This window comes from Chiloscyllium punctatum, chromosome 10 (genome assembly GCF_047496795.1).
Source record: "Chiloscyllium punctatum isolate Juve2018m chromosome 10, sChiPun1.3, whole genome shotgun sequence".
Taxonomy (NCBI): Eukaryota; Metazoa; Chordata; class Chondrichthyes; order Orectolobiformes; family Hemiscylliidae; genus Chiloscyllium; species Chiloscyllium punctatum.
The window spans coordinates 69,892,873-69,912,035 of record NC_092748.1 but is presented as its reverse complement, the minus strand read 5'-3'; the positions used below and the strand labels follow the sequence as shown (position 1 = coordinate 69,912,035).

General features: G+C 41.5%; 1 protein-coding gene across 5 annotated transcripts in view; it reads right to left on the bottom strand.

Moving 5' to 3' along the window:
- LOC140482267 (sodium-driven chloride bicarbonate exchanger-like) overlaps positions 1–19,163 on the bottom strand; it is a 281,516-nt gene that overhangs the window by 186,229 nt on the left and 76,124 nt on the right. For all 5 annotated transcript variants that reach the window (XM_072579457.1, XM_072579456.1, XM_072579455.1 and 2 more), the window contains exons 3-5: positions 7,061–7,204; positions 4,132–4,270; positions 2,023–2,183 (exon numbers count right to left, since the gene is read on the bottom strand). In XM_072579457.1, the coding sequence (XP_072435558.1) occupies positions 2,023–2,183; positions 4,132–4,270; positions 7,061–7,204 (444 nt within the window). The remainder of the gene's footprint in view (positions 1–2,022; positions 2,184–4,131; positions 4,271–7,060; positions 7,205–19,163) is intronic.

Below are 19,163 nucleotides of genomic sequence, written 5' to 3'. Positions count from 1 at the left end.
AAGTTAAAGTTGGACCTCAGCTTCTGATTGAATGGTTTATCGTGACTATGAAATATATATGTCCATTTGGTAAATTCATTCTTGAGTATAATTTGGATTATTTTCTTTCTTAAACTTCAAAATGCCACCACAAAAAAGGAAAATTAGAGTGGATGATATAAAATGAATTGGGGCTAAACAAAGTGAGACTTCATTCTACTTGGTCAGACAAATCATGCCATTCTTCAACACAAACTGAAATATATTGCATTGCTGCCCATAAATTTGCATATCACTGCATGTTGATTACTTTTCAAAGCACACTTCACATTTGGTCATTGTATCAAAATCACTCTTTTCTCTCCTTCCCCTCCTTCTCTTTATTCACTGATGGGACATGGGCACTGCTGGCCAGGCCTGGAGAAAGCTGGAGGGGAAGGGAACTGCCTTCTTGAACAACTGCAGGCTGGAGTACAATGATATCCAAAGGGCTGTTAGGAAGAGAATTCCAGGATTTTAAACCAATGACAGTGAGGGAACAGTGATACACTTCCAAGTCAGGATCGGTGTGACTTGGAGGGAATCTTTCAAGTGGTGGTGCTCCCACATATCTGCTGCCCTGTCCATCCAAGTTTTAAAATTTGTGGGTTTGCAAGGTACTGTCAGAGAAGCCTAAGTGAGTTACCTAATTACACCTTGTAAACAGTACATACTACTGCCACTGTGCACCGGTGGCGAAGGCAGTGAATGTTGAAGTTGATGGATGGAGTGCCAATCAAGCAGGCTGTTTAGTCTTGGGCATTGTCAAGTTTTGAGTGTTTTTGGAACTGCATTCAACCAGGAAAGTGGAACATTGCTCATTATGATCCTGACTTGTGATTTAACAGATATTGGACAGACATTGAGAACATAGGAAGTAACTTACAGAATTCCTACAGCTGACTTACTCTTACAACCACAGTATTTATATGGATGGTCCAGTTCAGTCTTACAATGATAACAATGAAAGATTCAGCGATGGTAATGTCACGTAATGGCATGTCAAGGGGCAATTCTCTTTATTAGATATGGTCAATGCTTGACACTTACATGGGTGAATTATTATTTGTTGCTTGTCACCACATTCATGCATATTGTCCAAAGCTTGCTGCTTATAGACATGATCTGCTGCAGTATCTGAAGAGCCACAATGATGCTGAACATTGTGCAAACAGCAATGAATGTCCCCAGTTTGACCTTATGATGGAGTGGAGGTCATTAGTGAAGCAGTTGAAGATGTTTGGGCCTAGGACACTATCCTGAGGAGCTCTTGCAGAGATATCCTGGAGCTGAGATGATAGACCATCTTCTTTTGTATTAGGGATGACAATAGTTTTGCATTCACCTGCAGGCTTGTGGCATTTCATGCGGTGAAACTAATAAGTATTTTGGCTTTGCGATCATCTCAATGAAGTGAAACCTATTTCTACTCAGCATTTAGAAATATGGACTTTCTAGCAGAATCACTGCTGATTAAACTGTAGGGGAAAGTGGGAACTGCAGATGCTGCAGATCAGAGTCGAGAGTGTGGCACTGGAAAAGCACAGCAGGTCAAGCAACATCCAAGGAGCAGGAGAATCAATGTTTTGTGCATAAGCCCTTCATCATACATAATGAAGGACTTATGCCCAAAATGTTGATTCTCCTGCTCCTTGGATGCTGCCTGTCCTGCTGTGCTTTTCCAGCACTACACTCTCAATTCTGAATAAACTCTGTGGCTGAATGGGAATGCATAAAAACTATAGCTAAAACTGAAGTTTTGGGAAATGTAGTATTTCTCATAGCTCATTGTTTGCTACCTTTCATAGGTTAAATGAATTCATATAACTAATATATAATTTTGACCTGGTAGCATCAAAAGCTTGTTTTTCGGTTCAACTTTCAATGACACAGATTAGGTAAAATTGATTTTTGTTAAAAAGCATTCAGTCATTAAGTATTATTATATTTCATTTATTTTTGAATATCTATTTCACTAAGATCAAATGTACATTTGCAACGTACCAGAAATCTCCTCAATAGTGCTAGCTCTCATATCCAACAGGACTGTCCCATTGATGATACAACTCCTCAATTCAAATAAGCTGTGAAGCGACAATGTAGCAACATATGGCTTGCTCCATCGATCTCCTCCATCTTCCACATCTTCCTCAAATTTTAGCCATCTGAATTCACAGATATATAGCTGAGTATATAACATCCTCAAATTACTGACACTATTACTTACTATGGGTTGTGGTAATATAGAGGCACAGATTAAGAATTGCTAAACAGGCAGAATTAGAGATAGAATTACAATTAGCTTTATTGCCACATGTACTTGCATGAGTACAGTGAAAAGTTTGCCCTTATGGTGTCATCTTGGGTACCAAGGTACCTAGGGACACATTCTGGAGTACACGTTCTGACCAAAAACAATAGAAAAATAAAGAAATTAAAAGGTCCACCATTACATACTTCCAAAAATAAAAAAAATCAAAATAATAAATCAGAAAAATAAAATGCTCAGAATTACAGACCTTTCATGACAGTATAATAATAAAAGGAAATTTTAAATAAAGAAAACAAACAGTAGAAATAAAAGGGTCATTTTCAGGTTGGCAGAGGGATAATGCAAGGATCCATGCTTGGACCCCAGCTGTTCAAATCTATATCAATAATTCTGGAGTCGAACAACAGCAACATTTTCAAGTTTGCAGGTGATATAAAACTTGCTGAGAATGTGAGTTGTGAGCAGGATGCAAAGAGGTTTCAGTGTAATCTAGACAGGCTGAACAAGTGAGCAAGAATATGGTAGATGAAAAATATTCTCTAGAAACTTATACATTTTCCTCTGAGATCAATTATATTGAATGTAATGTAAAATACACTCATACATTCCACAAAAATATTTGGCAGCTTGTACAAATGAAATATGGGCTGTACTTTAATAGGGGAGGGGATCAGCCTTAATAACAGCTGCTCAACAGTGACAATATGCTGGGAACAGGTAACTGTGGATCCTTTCAAAGAAAGGAGGTGCTGCCAATTATACTGAACAGTCCAATTGCATCAGAGCTCAGTAATAGTACCTACAAACAGTCCCCAGGAGAAGGGCTGTAAATGCCAGATTATAAGGTGCATCATTTTTGGTCCAGTAAAGGGGGGCTTTGGGGTCCTCAGCAAAGAAAGAATAGTGAGAGAGATTTGTTGAGTTTAGAAGAAAACGACAAAGGTTGAGTGGGAAAGTATGAGCTTAGAGAATACTTTGATAGGTACAGGGCAACTCCGGAAAAAGTGGTACCCTCCTCCTTCCTACATATTCATCTGAGTTGATAAAATAGTGGGCAGGCTTCTTTCATTCTACATTATCCGGACACACTTTATTATAGCAAAAAAGGGTCTTAAGTGGTAAAAGTCCTAATGGGAGATGGGATGCCTGATAGCTTGACCACCCACTGCATTATGGAGGATGGTTCAGGTGTTGGGCTAGCCATCCATCCTTGCAATTATACCAACTTAGCTGAGGATCCTAAAGGTCCCTCATGATAATGTTTAGAACTTTAAAATCTATTTCTAACTATTTTTTACATGCAGGGATTAATAAGTCATAAAAGTAAATATAGTTAAACATAATGTGAGATAAACATATTTTTAATTTTTAATTGGTATGCCAAAGTGAATTGCCGCCTGTGTGCTCTGCTTGACAGGTGCCTGGCCCTGTCTACTCATGGAAAATCTTCATCTGGATAGTGAGTGACAGCAGCATGATTAAGTAGATGAGCATCAGAGCCTGGCCCACTTCTATCCTCAAGCAATGTTCATAGCCGCACTTCCAACAGCGTTCAGTGAACAAGGATCAGGACTGGGAGCCTTAGTTAATTTTCCTCAACTCAGCTGTAATGAGGTCTTGTGAGACCAAAAATGCAGCACTTACTAATAATAGCCCTCCACTATCACAGCTGAATTGATTAACCCAACCAAAACAAAAGTTGTCCTCTGTGCAAATAGGTCCATTTTCAGTACCTTCATCAACTAAAGCATCAAAAAAAACATGAGAGCAGATTTAAACATCAAGGAAACTTGAGCATCTTCTGTTTCAATTGTTGAACAATATTCAGAAAGAAAAACCACCTAGCAGTCTCTTTCCATTCTGTATCTTCATCATTATGCATACAAATTTCATCAAGCTCAGTGAAGAGGTCATGAGGGATATGCTCTTCATCATCATCTTCTGTTCCAAGGATAAACTGCACACGTTGGGATGGAGTATCTGAAAGACAGTAAATAGGAGAGCTAGAAAAAAGATATTACAAGTGAGGATTTTTATGATACGCAACATTTTTGAGTAATAATTGCAACAAAGATTATGATCCTATGTCTATCTTTCAGATGTTGACTGCCTTCCTATACATCTCTGGCATGTTCTATTTTTAATTCCTTTAAATAAATGCTATTGAGGTCAATGATCACCCAGAGGGTGGTTAATCTGTGGAATTTATTGCTGATAAGTGCGTGGAGGCTAAGTCTTGAATGTATTTAAAACAAAGATAGATAGGTTCTTGACTGTTAAAGGGATCAATGGCTACAGGGAGAAGGCAGAAGAATACATTCGAGAAACATATCAGCAATGATGGAATGAGCAGACTCGATGGGCCGAATGACCCAATTCTGATCCAAAATCTTATGATCTCATCTGTGAGGATATCCCAGGAGACTTCAATTAGACAAAAAGAAGAATAAAGACTATTCTGAATATGACGAATGATTTTCCAACTACTCCAAGGGTTAAAAATTCTCTTTCAGTAGATAATGAAACTATTTTCACATATACCATTAGAAAGTAGGATTTCACCATCTTCAATAATAGAATAAACTTGAAAATTTAAGGAACTTAAACTCTCTTGGACACCTACACCAGGACTGGGATCAACAGAAAACCTCTTTGCAATATTCTAAGCCCCAGACTTGACTGGAAGTTCAACATTAGCATCAGTATTCTATTACATAATAGTTACACAGATCATAGGAAGCACATTTAGTCTTTTAAATTCTTTAGGTACTTACTCGGAGGTCAACATATCCCACTGATATTACTTTAGATCTATTTAAAACCAATTAGATCTGACAGCGTATTTTCATACTCCTCTACTGCAGTATGTTCATTTTCTTCTGTTATTCCATTCCAAATATATGAATTCCATTCTGTTATTTGATAATGCTGTCATATTCTGTTGAGTCAATTTCCCCTTCTGCATGTTCCAGACAATCTTGCTGTGAAATATAATGCTGAATTTCTGCAGAAATCCAGGTGTTACCTCTTCAAACTCTTACTACATAAATGGTTCCTCAGTGATTGTCAAACATCTGCCCAGTTTAGTTGAGAACATGTGTTATATAATGTCCTTGATTTGTCCAGCTCTGTCTTGGAGCATGCCACATGGTGGGTAATTTAATTGCAACAAAGTCCTGTTACATCTCTTCTACTTTTAGTTGCAACAATTATCCTGATCACTTCAAGCTCTTAAATGTTTCAGTAAAATCACCCCTCATTATTCTAAACTCCAACTGGTATACACTTAACCTTTCTTCGTAAGATGAGCTTCGGTAAGCTTGGCAGTCAGGAAGGAGAGATCATATCCAGATGAGACATAGCCCAGGCAAATACATAGTTTGGGGAATTTGGAGGCATTCAAGAGTGTAGTGATTGGAATGAGGTCAGCCAGGTGGATATCTGAGAGTATGACTTTTCTGATTGGTGCTGTTAACCTGGTCCAGTTAAGAAGTCCTGGCTGATAGATATAAAGAGGAGTGCCAGCGGTTCTATTCACTCTAGGAGCTGGCTGTGAACTAGCTGGGTCAGTGTCATGTACTATGCTCGTGTAAATAAAGGGTGACTTGGTGACGGGATACCAGCTTTCGTGGAACTATTTTACTTATAAATCTGAAGTGCTAACTCTTTTTGTCTCCTTAAATGTTGCCTGACCTAATGAATATTTTCTGTGTTTCCTGGCTTCAGATATGCCAGACTCCACAATCCAGTATTTAGCTTTAATTTTATTGTTTAATTCACTGTCACTCCTATTTCCGCAACACCCACATTGAGGAATTCTACTCTGCTGACTGATATAGTTTAACTTGTCTTTTTTACCGTATCCATCTTCATCAGTACGTGTTTCTGATCAGATGTTTACTTTTACCGTGCATCTCGTTTCATAGTCAATGTGTTAAATTTTGAACTTCCCGCATGGATATCAAAACACATTCTACCCTTGACATTTTGGATCCACCCATGATCTCTCAATGGAATTCTGGTCTAACAACTTGGTATTTGACTCCAAAAGTCGTGTGTCACCTTCTTTCGGGAAGGCCATCCAACTCAAGTTCCCATACATAAGTGAGGAGTAATCAGCAATTAATCAAAAGCTAGCAGCACATTAAAGGCAGTATCAGTGGGAATGGTGGCTGCTACCAGTAATGCACCCACGGAGAGACACAGAATTCCTAAGGGAATCTATGCACAGGTAAGTGAGAATAGGTTAGCGATTGAAGTGGTAGATGTGGGAGAAGGTGGAGTCGGCACCTTTGAATTAGATTCAACCTCCTCCTCCCACCAACCCCACATTACCCCAGAACCCACTTGCGGTGGGGGGGGTGTTCAATCTTGTTAGCCAATCAAATGCCCCACCAGCTCCAATTTGAGTTCCTGTGGGCCGAGCATTAAGTCCTAGGAATTAAGTTGATTTTGTTCCCCACAAATACTGCCTCACTTGCTAAGTATTTTCAGCATTTCTATTTTTTCATCCCATCAATTTCATTAAATATAACCTGCCTTTACTGAATTCATTGTATGCATGCTGTCCTTGATCAACCAATGCATTTCTAAAGTTCATCAATTTCTATCAGAAATTATGAAGTTTTAAAAGTGTGCTCCCAACTGGCTTAAAACTAACAACCAATTTTTACCCAATTGATATGCTACCAATTCTCCATCCAGAAAAAGGAACATTAACATTGACCATCATCCATTTATAGATCTTTAGCTTCACAGAAAATGCCTTACCATATGTAGGAGACTCTCTGCCATCCTCTGTGCTAGAGTCCCTCTCTCGATCACGCTTGCGATGTTTGTGTCCACGATGCCTGTGACGTCGATGGCTTCGTCTTCCTCGTGGTACATGAACACCAATATACAAAGTCCGATGACCTGCAGGCAAAGAAAAGAAAGCTAAATTCCTCATCTTTATACTTTTAAAGTCACTTCACTTTTTTTGTTAGCTGTATTCAGAGCAACAACAACACTCTTAATAAGACAGGTTCAATTTAGGTTTTGGTCCACACTTAAACCATTCACAGTTAAACTGCAATCTATCTTAATCTCACTAATGTTGGTAATTTTCAGCCTTGACCTCCAACGTTCCAGCGTATTCTGCAGTGTAGTGAGATTTGGTTCAGAGTAGCTTGAAGCTCTTTCATTAAACATTATGTGACCATATTCCTTCAGCAAGAAAGAAAATATTGTCCTGAGACTCTGTCATCTGACATGCTCTTTGTGCTCAAATATCTTGATTGGAGTGGAATCTGAATTTCCAACTCAGATCACACAAAAGGGGACCCACTGATCTTGTGGAGTTTTCTGGGCAAACTTCCAGACCAGGAACCTGTATAGTCAGAGCAGCACAGTTGAAGTCAGGTTCCACATTTGCAGCAGCAGAGTGGACACTGAAATCAGGTTCTGGGTGAAGTGGACATTTCCTGACACCTAGGTAAAAACAATAACTGCAGATGCTGGAAACCAAATACTGGATTAGTGGTGCTGGAAGAGCACAGCAGTTCAGGCAGCATCCAACGAGCAGCGAAATTGACGTTTCGGGCAAAAGCCCTTCGTCAGGAATAACCCGAAACGTCGATTTTGCTGCTCGTTGGATGCTGCCTGAACTGCTGTGCTCTTCCAGCACCACTAATCCAGTATTTCCTGACACCTACCTGGCTAGTTTTTGTAATGTCATCCAGCCAGTTCCTCTGCTTCTGTCACACCAGCAGGCCTTCCCCTTCACCAGCCACCAAAAACCATACTGGTGGAGGTGCAGATTCCTGAGCAGCAGCTGCAGAATGATAGCCCTGACTGCTGACGGGGTGAGCATGTCCCAAACCTTGATCAGGTCCTATTAAGAGTTAAAAAGACCAGCGTGATCCATGAACAGGAGCTACAGAATTGTGGCTTCCAACTCCTACCAGTTTGCCATCCAGGATTCCTCAGCAGTGCTAAGATAGATTCCTAATTAGAGGAATCCCTAGAAGAGTATAAAGGAAGTAGGAGTATACTTAAGAGGGAAATCAGGACGGCAAAAAGGGGACATGAGATAGCGTTGGCAAATAGAATTAAGGAGAATCCAAAGGGTTTTTACAAATATATTAAGGACAAAAAGGTAACTAAGGAGAGAATAGGGCCCCTCAAAGATCAGCAAGGCGGCCCTTGTGTGGAGCCACAGAAAATGGGAGAGATACTAATTGAATGTTTTGCATCTGGATTTACTGTGGAAAAGGATATGGAAGATATAGACTGTAGGGAAAGAGATGGTGGCATCTCACAAAATGTCCAGATTACAGAGGAGGAAGTGCTGGATGTCTTGAAATGGTGAAAGGTGGATAAATCCCCAGGACCTGATCATGTGTACCCAAGAACTCTGTGGGAAGCTAGAGAAGTGATTGCTAGGTTTCTTGTTGAGATGTTTGTATCATCGATAGTCATAGGTGAGGTGCTGCAAGACTGGGGCTGTTTTCCCTGGAGCTTCGCTGTGGACGTTTTGGGTGTAATAGCCTGTTGACACATGATTCTATGATAAATGCTGTCCTCTCCACACTTCACATTAGCTCTAATGAAGAGCCATTTAGATGTGAAACGTTAACATGTTCTCTCCACAGATGCTGTCTAACCCACTGTGATTTCCAGCAATCTTAGTTTTCAGTCATCCAATTTTCTCTCCTAAACATATTGACTTTTGCCTGGGTATAATCGAGCAGATGTCAGTGCCTTGCTCGGCTATCTGTTAACGGTACATGAGTTTTGTCAGTGAGCTGTGCTAGATCATTAAATGAGAGAGCTCTTTCAGTGAGGTCAGTACCTGCTCTTGCCCACCACCCATGAGCATTCCCATCAGAAACTGTTCATCTGATACATGAGTCATAGAGTCATAGAGACGTACAGCACGGAAACAGACCCTTTGGTCCAACCCGTCCATGCTGACCAGATATCCCAACCCAATCTAGTCCCACCTGCCAGCACCCGGCCCGTATCCCTTCAAACCCGCCCTATTCATATACACATCCAAATGCCTCTTAAATGTTGCAATTGTACCAGCCACCACTACTTCCTCTGGCAGCTCATTCCATACACGTACTACCCTCTGCATGAACAAGTTGCCCCTTAGGTCTCTTTTATATCTTTGTCCTCTCAGCCTAAATCTATGCCCTCTTGTTCTGGACTCCCCGATCCCAGGGAAAAGATTTTGTCCATTTATCCTATCCATGCCCCTCATAATTTTGTAAACCTCTATAAGGTCACTCCTCAGCCCCCGACGCTCCAGGGAAAACAGCCCCAGCCTGTTCAGCCTCTCCCTATAGCTCAGATCCTCCAATCCTGGCAACATCCTTGTAAATCTTTTCTGAACTCTTTCAAGTTTCACAACATCTTTCCGATGGGAAAGAGACCAGAATTGCACGCAATATTCCAATAGTGGCCTAACCAATGTCCTGTACATCCACAACATGACCTCCCAACTCCTGTACTCAATACTCTGATCAATAAAGGAAAGCATACCAAACTCCTTCTTCACTATCCTATCTACCTGCGACTCCACTTTCAAGGAACTATGAACCTTCATTCCAAGGTCTCTTTGAGCAGCAACACTCCCTAGGACCTTACCATGAAGTGTATAAGTCCTGCTAAGATTTGCTTTCCCAAAATGCAGCACCTCACATTTATCGGAATTAAACTCCATCTGCCACTTCTCAGTCCATTGGCCCATCTGGTCCAGATCCTGTTGTAATCTGAGGTAACCCTCTTCGCTGTCCACTACACCTCCAATTTTGGTGTTATCTGCAAACTTACAAACTGTACCTCTTATGCTCGCATCCAAATCATTTATGTAAGTGACAAAATGTAGAGGACCCAGCACCGATCCTTGTGGCACTCCACTGATCACAGGCCTCCAGTCTGAAAAACAACCTTCCACCACCACCCTCTGTCTTCTACCTTTAAGCCATGCCAGCTTTTGTTTCCTTTCCCTAAATCCACTAGCTATTGTGTATTTTTTTTCCTTCCAAGTTTCTTTTCAAGTGCTGAATTATTTTTTGTTAAAATCTGTATCCTTTCAATGCTCCAAAATGTGCAGAGGCTGTAAAATTGTCATGACATGCTTGAACGTCCTCTATGATCGCAAGAGGCAGCAATTTGTGCTGTTTTCTCTGTGGATGATATTCCAGGTGAAGAGCCTGAGATCCTCCAGCAGGGAGCCCATCCATCAGAATGGGAACTTTTTTCTCCAACTGATCCCTGCAGAAGACACAATGGAGCACAGCTTTTGGTACACTGCATCCTCCGCAGAGCAGCTGGGTCTGTGAAGAGGAGCAGGTTATCAGCATGAGCCAAAAGAACTACATCCATGTCTGGTCTACCCAAAACCAATCTCCATAACCTCCTCTGCAAAAGGCATATGAATGGCTCCACTCAAATAGAATATAATTGGCCAGACCAAGACAGATCTGATCTACTTATCTCCTGTAGCAAAGGAGTGCTGTTAAGGACCCATTTAGTTCAATCACACAGTGTTACCATCCCTGCCTCTAGACTTGGAGGCCTGGGTTCAAGTTCCACCTATTCCATAGGTGTGCCATAACATTTCTCAAGTAACTTGACTAGAAAATATCTGAAGTGCACATATAAAGAGAATTATATATTGCAGCACTTTAATAGAAGTCATAGCTGGGCAAGAAAATGAATCCAAAACATAAACACTAGCAATGTCAGAAATAAATAGTTGTGATCCACCATGCCTTTTCTGGATCAAGTCCTCTAGGAAAGATGGTTCAGATTTTCAACTGGATGAATGCTGTCATAAATGGTGGGCCTGGGATAGTATAAGACTGAGTAGGTGAACAATATTATCCAGCACAGTGTTAAGGCAGGAAGATATTTCCCCAGCAAAAGTTTTATAGTCCAGACTGAAGAGGGAGACCGTGTACCAGCTTGTAGGAAGGCAGAGACTGCCCCTCTTTCACAGTAGAACTATGGCAGCTTTGTGCCATAGAGGGCATCTCCCCAGTTGTAAACATTTCCTCCAGAACTTGCACATCGTCATTCTCCAGGATATTGCAGAACACATTATGGAATTCAATAGTCAGCACATCCAAATCCCTGGGAATTTGCCCCTGGAGAGAGTCATTGAGTGATAGGAGTATACAGCACACAAGAGGCCCTTTGGTCTATTAGGTAAGGATGTGGCATTGTAGCTCAATAGTTAGTACTGCTGCCTCACGGTGCCAAGGATCCAGGTTCAATTCCACCCTCAGGCGACTGTGTAGAGTTTGCACATTCTCCTCAGGTCGGTGTGGATTTCCTCAGGGTGCTTTGGTTTCCTCCCATGGTTCAAATATGTGCAGGTTAGGTGGATTGGCCATGCTAAATAGATTGCCCATAGTCTCCATGGATGTGTAGGCTAGGTGGACAAGCCATGGGAAATGCAGTGTTACAAGGATACGGTAGGGGGGGAGGTGGGTCTGGGTGGAATGCTCTTCAGTGTAAACTTGATGGACCAAATGGCCTGTTTCCATACTGTAGGGATTCTATGAGTCTATCCATGATGCCAATGCACTCTTCCAAACTAATAGAAGATTTGACTCCCTCAGTCGACCTGTGATAGGCCTTTCCGTAAAATCCTGGCTGAAAGGATCTAGAAATCAGAGCAGTGCAACTGACTTGGGTTTGAGGCCTGATGTTCTCCAAATCCAAGGCAGGCACCTGCCCGTGGCCAGCATTGTAAGGAACTGCTGACACAGGATGTTATTCTTTCCAGTGAGTAGAAGATGGTGTAGCCATGTCCCAGGTCCAGCAGGGACATGACACACAAATACACCTCACAACTCGTTCAGATACAGGGACTCTCACATACCCCACTTCCCTTCATACACCTCTCACAAAGCTGGATCCTCAGTGATAACTCCAGAATAATCACCTTCTTCTTCAATTTCTGAATCCTGCAACTCCATGGTGATTCTATCCCAGAATCATTCACAGGATGGTCTTCCCTGGGCTCCATTAGTGAATCTGAATGACTGGGTGAAGAGTACCAGGCCCAACCTCAACACTGAGTCATCTAGCATGTCTGGAAATATATGCATACTATGGACCAAGATCTGGGAGGGAGTAAGGAGGCCTTCCCATTCTTGCCACCACCTTGTGACCCAACATTTGGTATTATTGCCAGGTGTGCAGACAGAACCTCAGAGGTATCAGATTGTTCTGATGACCACACCAATCCTATCTACTGAAATGCTCAAACCAGTTGTTTTTTTGTTCCAGGGGATATGGGTCTGCCATCCCAGGAGGACAAGGTGAAGGACTTATTGAGGGCACTACTTCACAAGAGTGGTGCAGTTTTCATAAAACATGTAGAGAGAGGGAGATCATTTTTCACCTCCTTTTTTTTTACTGCCAGGAGATGTTGGTGTGATTGGTTGCATTCATCAACAATTTAGCAAAATCCTTGCCCAATTTGTCGTCAGAGTGTGAACCATTAATTGAACTCACTGCCAATGATATTGGGGCCTAGAACAAAAAGCAACATTCACTAACAATAAGCAACAAATAACAGCAATGCAAATGCTAAAATACTATGAGATAAATAATGAAGTTACTCTGCTATGTAACCCCAGTAAAATAAAACTTGATGCACTGCTAATGCAGCAAAGGCAACTACAAGTAGTTGCATTTTCATCCTGGGGGTTAACACAAATGGAATGGTGCTATACTCAGATCAAGAAAGGGTGCCTGGCATTGTCTTTGCTATGAACATTTTCATTAATACCTTCTTGGAAGAAACAAAGTGACAGTCAAGCCCAACTATTCCTCAAGTCACTACCATCTGCTCAAAAGCATCTGTGAAAAATGCTACTCCGATTAAAGAGATACCATCTGGGTATGACAAGAAAAACAGATGTACATTGATGATATGTTGTTGAGAGCAGCACTTTCCTATCAAGGAAGTCAAGAATTCTATGAAAGAGTGTGAAGTTTTCCAGACCCAATACATAGCAGCAGCTTGACATGCTGTGGTCATGACTACTGTGGAGACATTGAATCAAACAAATGCCTTACTCAAATTACACAAACTACCCAATAAAATGCAACTCTCCAAGTTTTGAAAGAAGTAGTGATGAAAGGAAAACCCAAAAGCATGAAGAACATGCCTGTTAATAAGGCCTTCTGAGGATACAGAGATGAACTGACCACCCAGGCTGTCATGTTGTGCAACAGCTGAGGAAGGCAAGAGATGTGCTCTACTGGCCAAGCATGAGCATCAAAATCAAGGGCACGGCAATGCTTTCCATGAATACCAAGCTAAGCAAGCAAGAGAGCGATTAATGACACATGACATCCTGGACATACTATGGATGAAGCTGGGAGTAGATCGCTTCATTCTCACATGAACTAATTATCTTATCACTGTCAATTACTATTCTGACTCCTGGAAGGTGGACCAGCTGATATCAATGACTACAAGTGAGATCATAGAATGCCTGAGAATACTCTTCAGCTGTTATGGCTTTCCAGACATTGTGATGATTAACAATGGCCCTCGACACAAGGGTGAAAAATTCAGCCAGTTCATAAATGATTATGAAATCCAATGTCATACAGCATCTCAACTCTATCACCTATCAAACAGAAAGGCCATGAGGGCAGTGAAAATCACCAAAGGATTCAAGCAAATCAAGTAAATCTAACATAGGTGTTGACAAGACAAGACTCAAATAGAGAAACACACTGCCAAGGGCATGGAAAATATTCCAAAGAGCAATGAACTGCTGTACCAAACTACTCTTCCAACAGATAATGAAGCCAAAAGTAATAACAGGTGAGTGACAAAATCAAGATGAAACAGATGAAAGACAAGTTTAATTCTGACAGGACTGCTAACCATTGCCAGAGATGAGCATTGAAGAGCCAGTCAGGGTGTAAAGTTTCACATGGCTCAAAACAATTCAGCCCAAGTGAGAAGTTGTGGCCAGCATTGAGCAGTTATCATCCTGATTACATCATCACGACCACCTGCAAACATGCAGAAGTGGAGAAGCTGTTCTTCAGCTATGGATGACATGTATCAAGTATCATTCACACCAAACAACTGCCAGGTCATGACCATCTCTAGTAAGAGAAAATCTAATTATTGTCTTTTGATATTCAATGGTGAGATCTTTACTGCATTCCACCACTATCACCATCCTGGGAGATAGTATTAGCCAGAATTTCACATGGACTAGCCACACAAGTTGTGTGTACACAAGCAAGTCAGAGGCTGGGAATCCTGCAATAACTAACTCACCTCCTGACTACCCATGGCCTGTCCACCACCGAAAAGGCACTTAGCAGGAGTGTGATGGAACACCTCCCACTTGCGTGGATGGGTGCAGCTCCAACAACACTCTAGGAGCTTGTCACCACCTCAGACAAAGCAGCACACTTGACTGACTCTACAACCAGAAACATCCACTTTCTCCACCACTTACCCTGTGTGGCAGCAGAATGTAGTATTTACAAGGTGCACTGCAGAAATTCACCAAGGCTCCATTGACCTTGCAAATCCATGACGACCACCACTGAGAAGAACAAGGGCAGCAGATACATGCAAATATACCTGCATGTCACCCTCCAAACCACTTGATATTCTCACTTGGAAATTGATGCTTGTTCCTTCAGTCAAAATTCTGGAACTCCCTCCTTAATGGTATTATGGGTATACCTAAACAAAATGGACTGGAGTTCAAGAAGGAATCTTACCATTACCTTCTCAAGGATATCTATGGATGGGAAATAAGTGCTGGCCAGCCAGTGGTGCACACATTCCAAAGGGTGATTAAAAATGAGAACCAATGAGAAGAAGTAAACTCATCATCTGCATACATCACAGATCAACCATTTACAGCACCACAATTATGGAAATATAACAATCACAACAACAATAAATTGTATGGGAATGACACTCCCCAGGGAAGAAACATCAGCCAGATGAATGGCCAATGACAACAGGCATATGTACCATTAAGAGTCCAACCTGATTTAAAGACTGTATGTCTGCAATGTTGATGCAAAGACCGATGAAAATATCAATAAGACCACTAGACCATAAGACATAGGAGCAAAAATTAAGTCATTCTGCCCATTGAGTCTGCTCTGCCATTCAATCATGGCTGATAGGATTCTCAACCCCATTATCCCGCTTTCTCCTGTAACCCTTGATCTCCTTGACAATAAAGAGCCTATCTACCTCCATCTTAAATATACTCAATGATCTGGCCTCCGCAGCCTTCTGTGGCAATGAATTTCATAGATTCACCACTCTCTGGCTAAAGAAGTTTCTCCTGATCTCCATTCTAAAGGGTTTTCCCTTTACTCTGTGGCTGTGCTTTCAGGTCCTAGTCTCTCTTGCCAATTGAAATATCTTCCCAACACCGACTCTGCCCAGGCTGTTAAAAATTCTGTAAGTTTTAATTATATCCCCTCTCATCTTTCTAAACTCCATCAAATATCGTCCCAGAGTCCTGCAAGAGTCATTATTTGTTAAGCCTTTCAGTCCTGGGATCATTCTTGTGAAGCTCCTCTGGATCCGTTCAAGGGCCAGTACATCCTTCCTGAGGAATGTGGCCCAAAATTGTTCGCAATACTCTAAATGTGGTCAGATCAGAGGTTCTGGCTGAAGGTTTGCTTGCTGAGCTGGAAGGTTTGTTTTCAGACATTTCGTCACCATACTAGGTAACATCTTCAGTGAGCCTCTGGATGAAGCACTGGTGGTTTAGCCCGCTTTCTATTTATATGTTTGGATTTCCTTGGGTCGGTGATGTCATTTCCTTAGGTGATGTCATTTCCTGTTGTTTTTCTCGGGGGTGGTAAATGGGATCCAAGTCAAAGTATTTGTTGATAGAGTTCCGGTTGGAATGCTATGCTTCTAGGAATTCTTGTGTGTCTCTGTTTGCCTTGTCCTAGGATGGATGTGTTGTCCCAGTCAAAGTGGTGTCCTTTCTCATCCATTTGTAAGGATACTAGTGAGAGAGGATTATGTCTTTTTGTGGCTAGTTGAAGTTCATGTATAATGGTGGCTAGTTTTCTGCCTGTTTATCCAATGTAGAGTTTGTTACAGTTCATGTAAGGTCTTTTGGAAATGACATTAGTTTTGCTTGTTGTCTGTATAGGGTCTTTCAAGTTCATTAGCTGCTGTTTTAGTGTGTTGGTGGGTTTGTGGGCTACCATGATGCCAAGGGGTCTGAGTAGTCTGGCAGTCACTTCCGAGATGTCTTTTATGTAGGGGAGAGTGGCTAGGGCTTCTGGATGTGTTTTGTCAGTTTGCTTGGGCTTGTTGGTGAGAAATTGGTGGACTGTGTTCATTGGGTACATATTCTTTTTGAATACATTGTATAGGTGATGTTCCTCTGCTCTGCATTGTTCCTCTGTGCTGCACTGTGTGGTGGCTTATTGAAAAATTTATTAAAGATGAGGAAAACAACAACAAACTGCCATTCCTAGATGTCACAGTAGAGTGAACAGCCAATGGGGAAATTCAAACCAGTGTCTACAGGAAAACAACACATATGGACCAAATATTGAACTACAGAAGCAATCATCCCAACATCCACAAACAAAGCCAAATCAGAACATTATTTCATAGTATGGTGATGAAATGTCTGAAAATGAACCTTCCAGCTCAGCAAGCAAACCTACATCCAGAACCTTAACCTGAGCTATAAATCTTCTCAAAACTCACAATCAGATCAGAGGTTTGTAAAGCCTCAGAAGTACATCTCAGTTTTTACATTCTAGACCTCTTGAAATAAATCTCAATATTGTACTTGCCTTCCTAACTACCGACTCAACCTGCAAACTTACCTTAAGAGAATCCTGGACGAGTCCTTTTGCACTTTAAATTTCTGAATTCTCTCCCCATTCAGAAAATAGTCCAAGACTATTCCTCTTACCAAAGTGCATGACCTCCCAGGTTCCCACATTGTAATGCATCTGCGATTACTTTGCCCATTCTCCTAACCTGTCTAAATCTTTCTGCAGCCTCCCCACCTCCTCAATACTACTTGTTCCTCCATCTATCTTTGTATCATCTGAAAATGTAACCAGAATGCCATCAGTTCCTTCATCGAGATCATTAATATATAAAGTGAAAAGTTGTGGTCCCAAAACAGACCTTTGTGGAACACCACTTGTCACCAGCCTCCATCCCTACTCTCTGCTTTCTGCCAGGCAGCTAAACTTCTAACCATGCTAGTACCTTGTTTTTAACACCAAGGGCCCTTACTTTACTCAGCAGCCTCCTGTGCGGCACCTTGTCAAAGGTCTTCTAGAGGTCCAGGCGTGTAACATCCATTGGCTCTCCTTGGTCTAACCTGCTTGTTACCTCCTCAAAGAACTGAAACAGATTTGCCAGGTGTGACCTCCCCCTGACTTTGCCCTATTTTACCATGCACTTCAAAGTATTCAGAAATCTCATCCTTCACAATAGAGTCCAAAATCTTACCAATGACTGAGGTCAGACTAATGGGCCTGGAATTTCTGGTCTTTTGCCTTACTCCCTTCTTAAACAGGGGGATTACATTAGCGATTTTCCAGTCCTCTGGGACCCTCTCTGACTCAAGTTATTCCTGAAAGATCACCATTAATGCCTCCACCATCTTGTCAGCTATCTCCTTCAGAACTCTGGTTTATAGTCCATCTGGTTCAGGTGATTTATCCACCTTCAGATGTTTCAGTTTTTCTAGCACCTTCTCCTCGGGGATGGCTACCGTACTCATCTCTGCTCCCCAAATCTCTTGAATTTCTGGTATGTTACTCGTGTCTTCCACTGTGAAGACTGACACGATGTACTTATTCAGTTCCTCAGCCATTTCTTTGTTCCCCATTGTTACTTTTCCAGTGGCCCAATGTTACTTTTGCCTCTTTTTTGCCTTTTATATATTGAAAGAAACTCTTGCAACATTACCGGCTAGCTTATCCTCATATCTAATCTTCTCCCTCCTTATTTCTTTTCTTGCTGTCCTCTGTTTGATTTTGTAGCCTTCCCAATTCTCTGGTTTCCCACTGCCCTTCACCACAGTAGATGCTTTCTCTTTTGTCTTGTCAGCCATAATTGCTTCATCTTCCCTTTAATATGCTTCTTTTTCCTTGGTATAAATTTCTGCTGTATATCTCGAATTACTCCAAGAAATTCCTGCCATTGTGTTCCACTGTCTTTCCTGCTAGGCTTCTCTCCCAGTCAATTCTGGTCAGCTCCTTCCCTATGCCTCTGTACTTGCCTTCATTTAACTGTAATACTGTTACATCTGATTCCACCTTCTCCTTCCCAAATTGTAGAGTAAATTCAATCATATTATGGTCACTGCCTCCTAACGGATCCTTCACCTTAAGCTCCCTTATTAAGTCTGCCTCATTGCACAACACTAAATCCAGTACTGCCTGTTCCCTTGTGGGCTCCACCATAAGCTGCTCCAAAAAACCATCTTGTAGACATACCACAAATTATTTTTCTTGCAATCCACTACCAACCTGATTTTCCCAGTCTACCTGCATGTTGAAATCCCCACGATCACTGTAACCTTGCCTTTCTTACATGCCTTTTTTATCTCCTCATATATCATGTGCCTCAAATCCTGACTACTGTTTGGAGGTTCCTTAACTCTACTCACACAGATTCTATATCATTTGACCCTACTTCTTTTCTTGCTATTGATTTAATTTAATTTCCTATTAAGAACGCAACCCCTCCCTGCTGCCCACTTCCTTGTCTTTTCGATAAGATGCATTCTCTTGGACATTTAGCTTCCAGTCCTGATTCCCTTGCAGCCACATCTCCATGATGCCCATCACATCATATCTGTCAATTTCAATC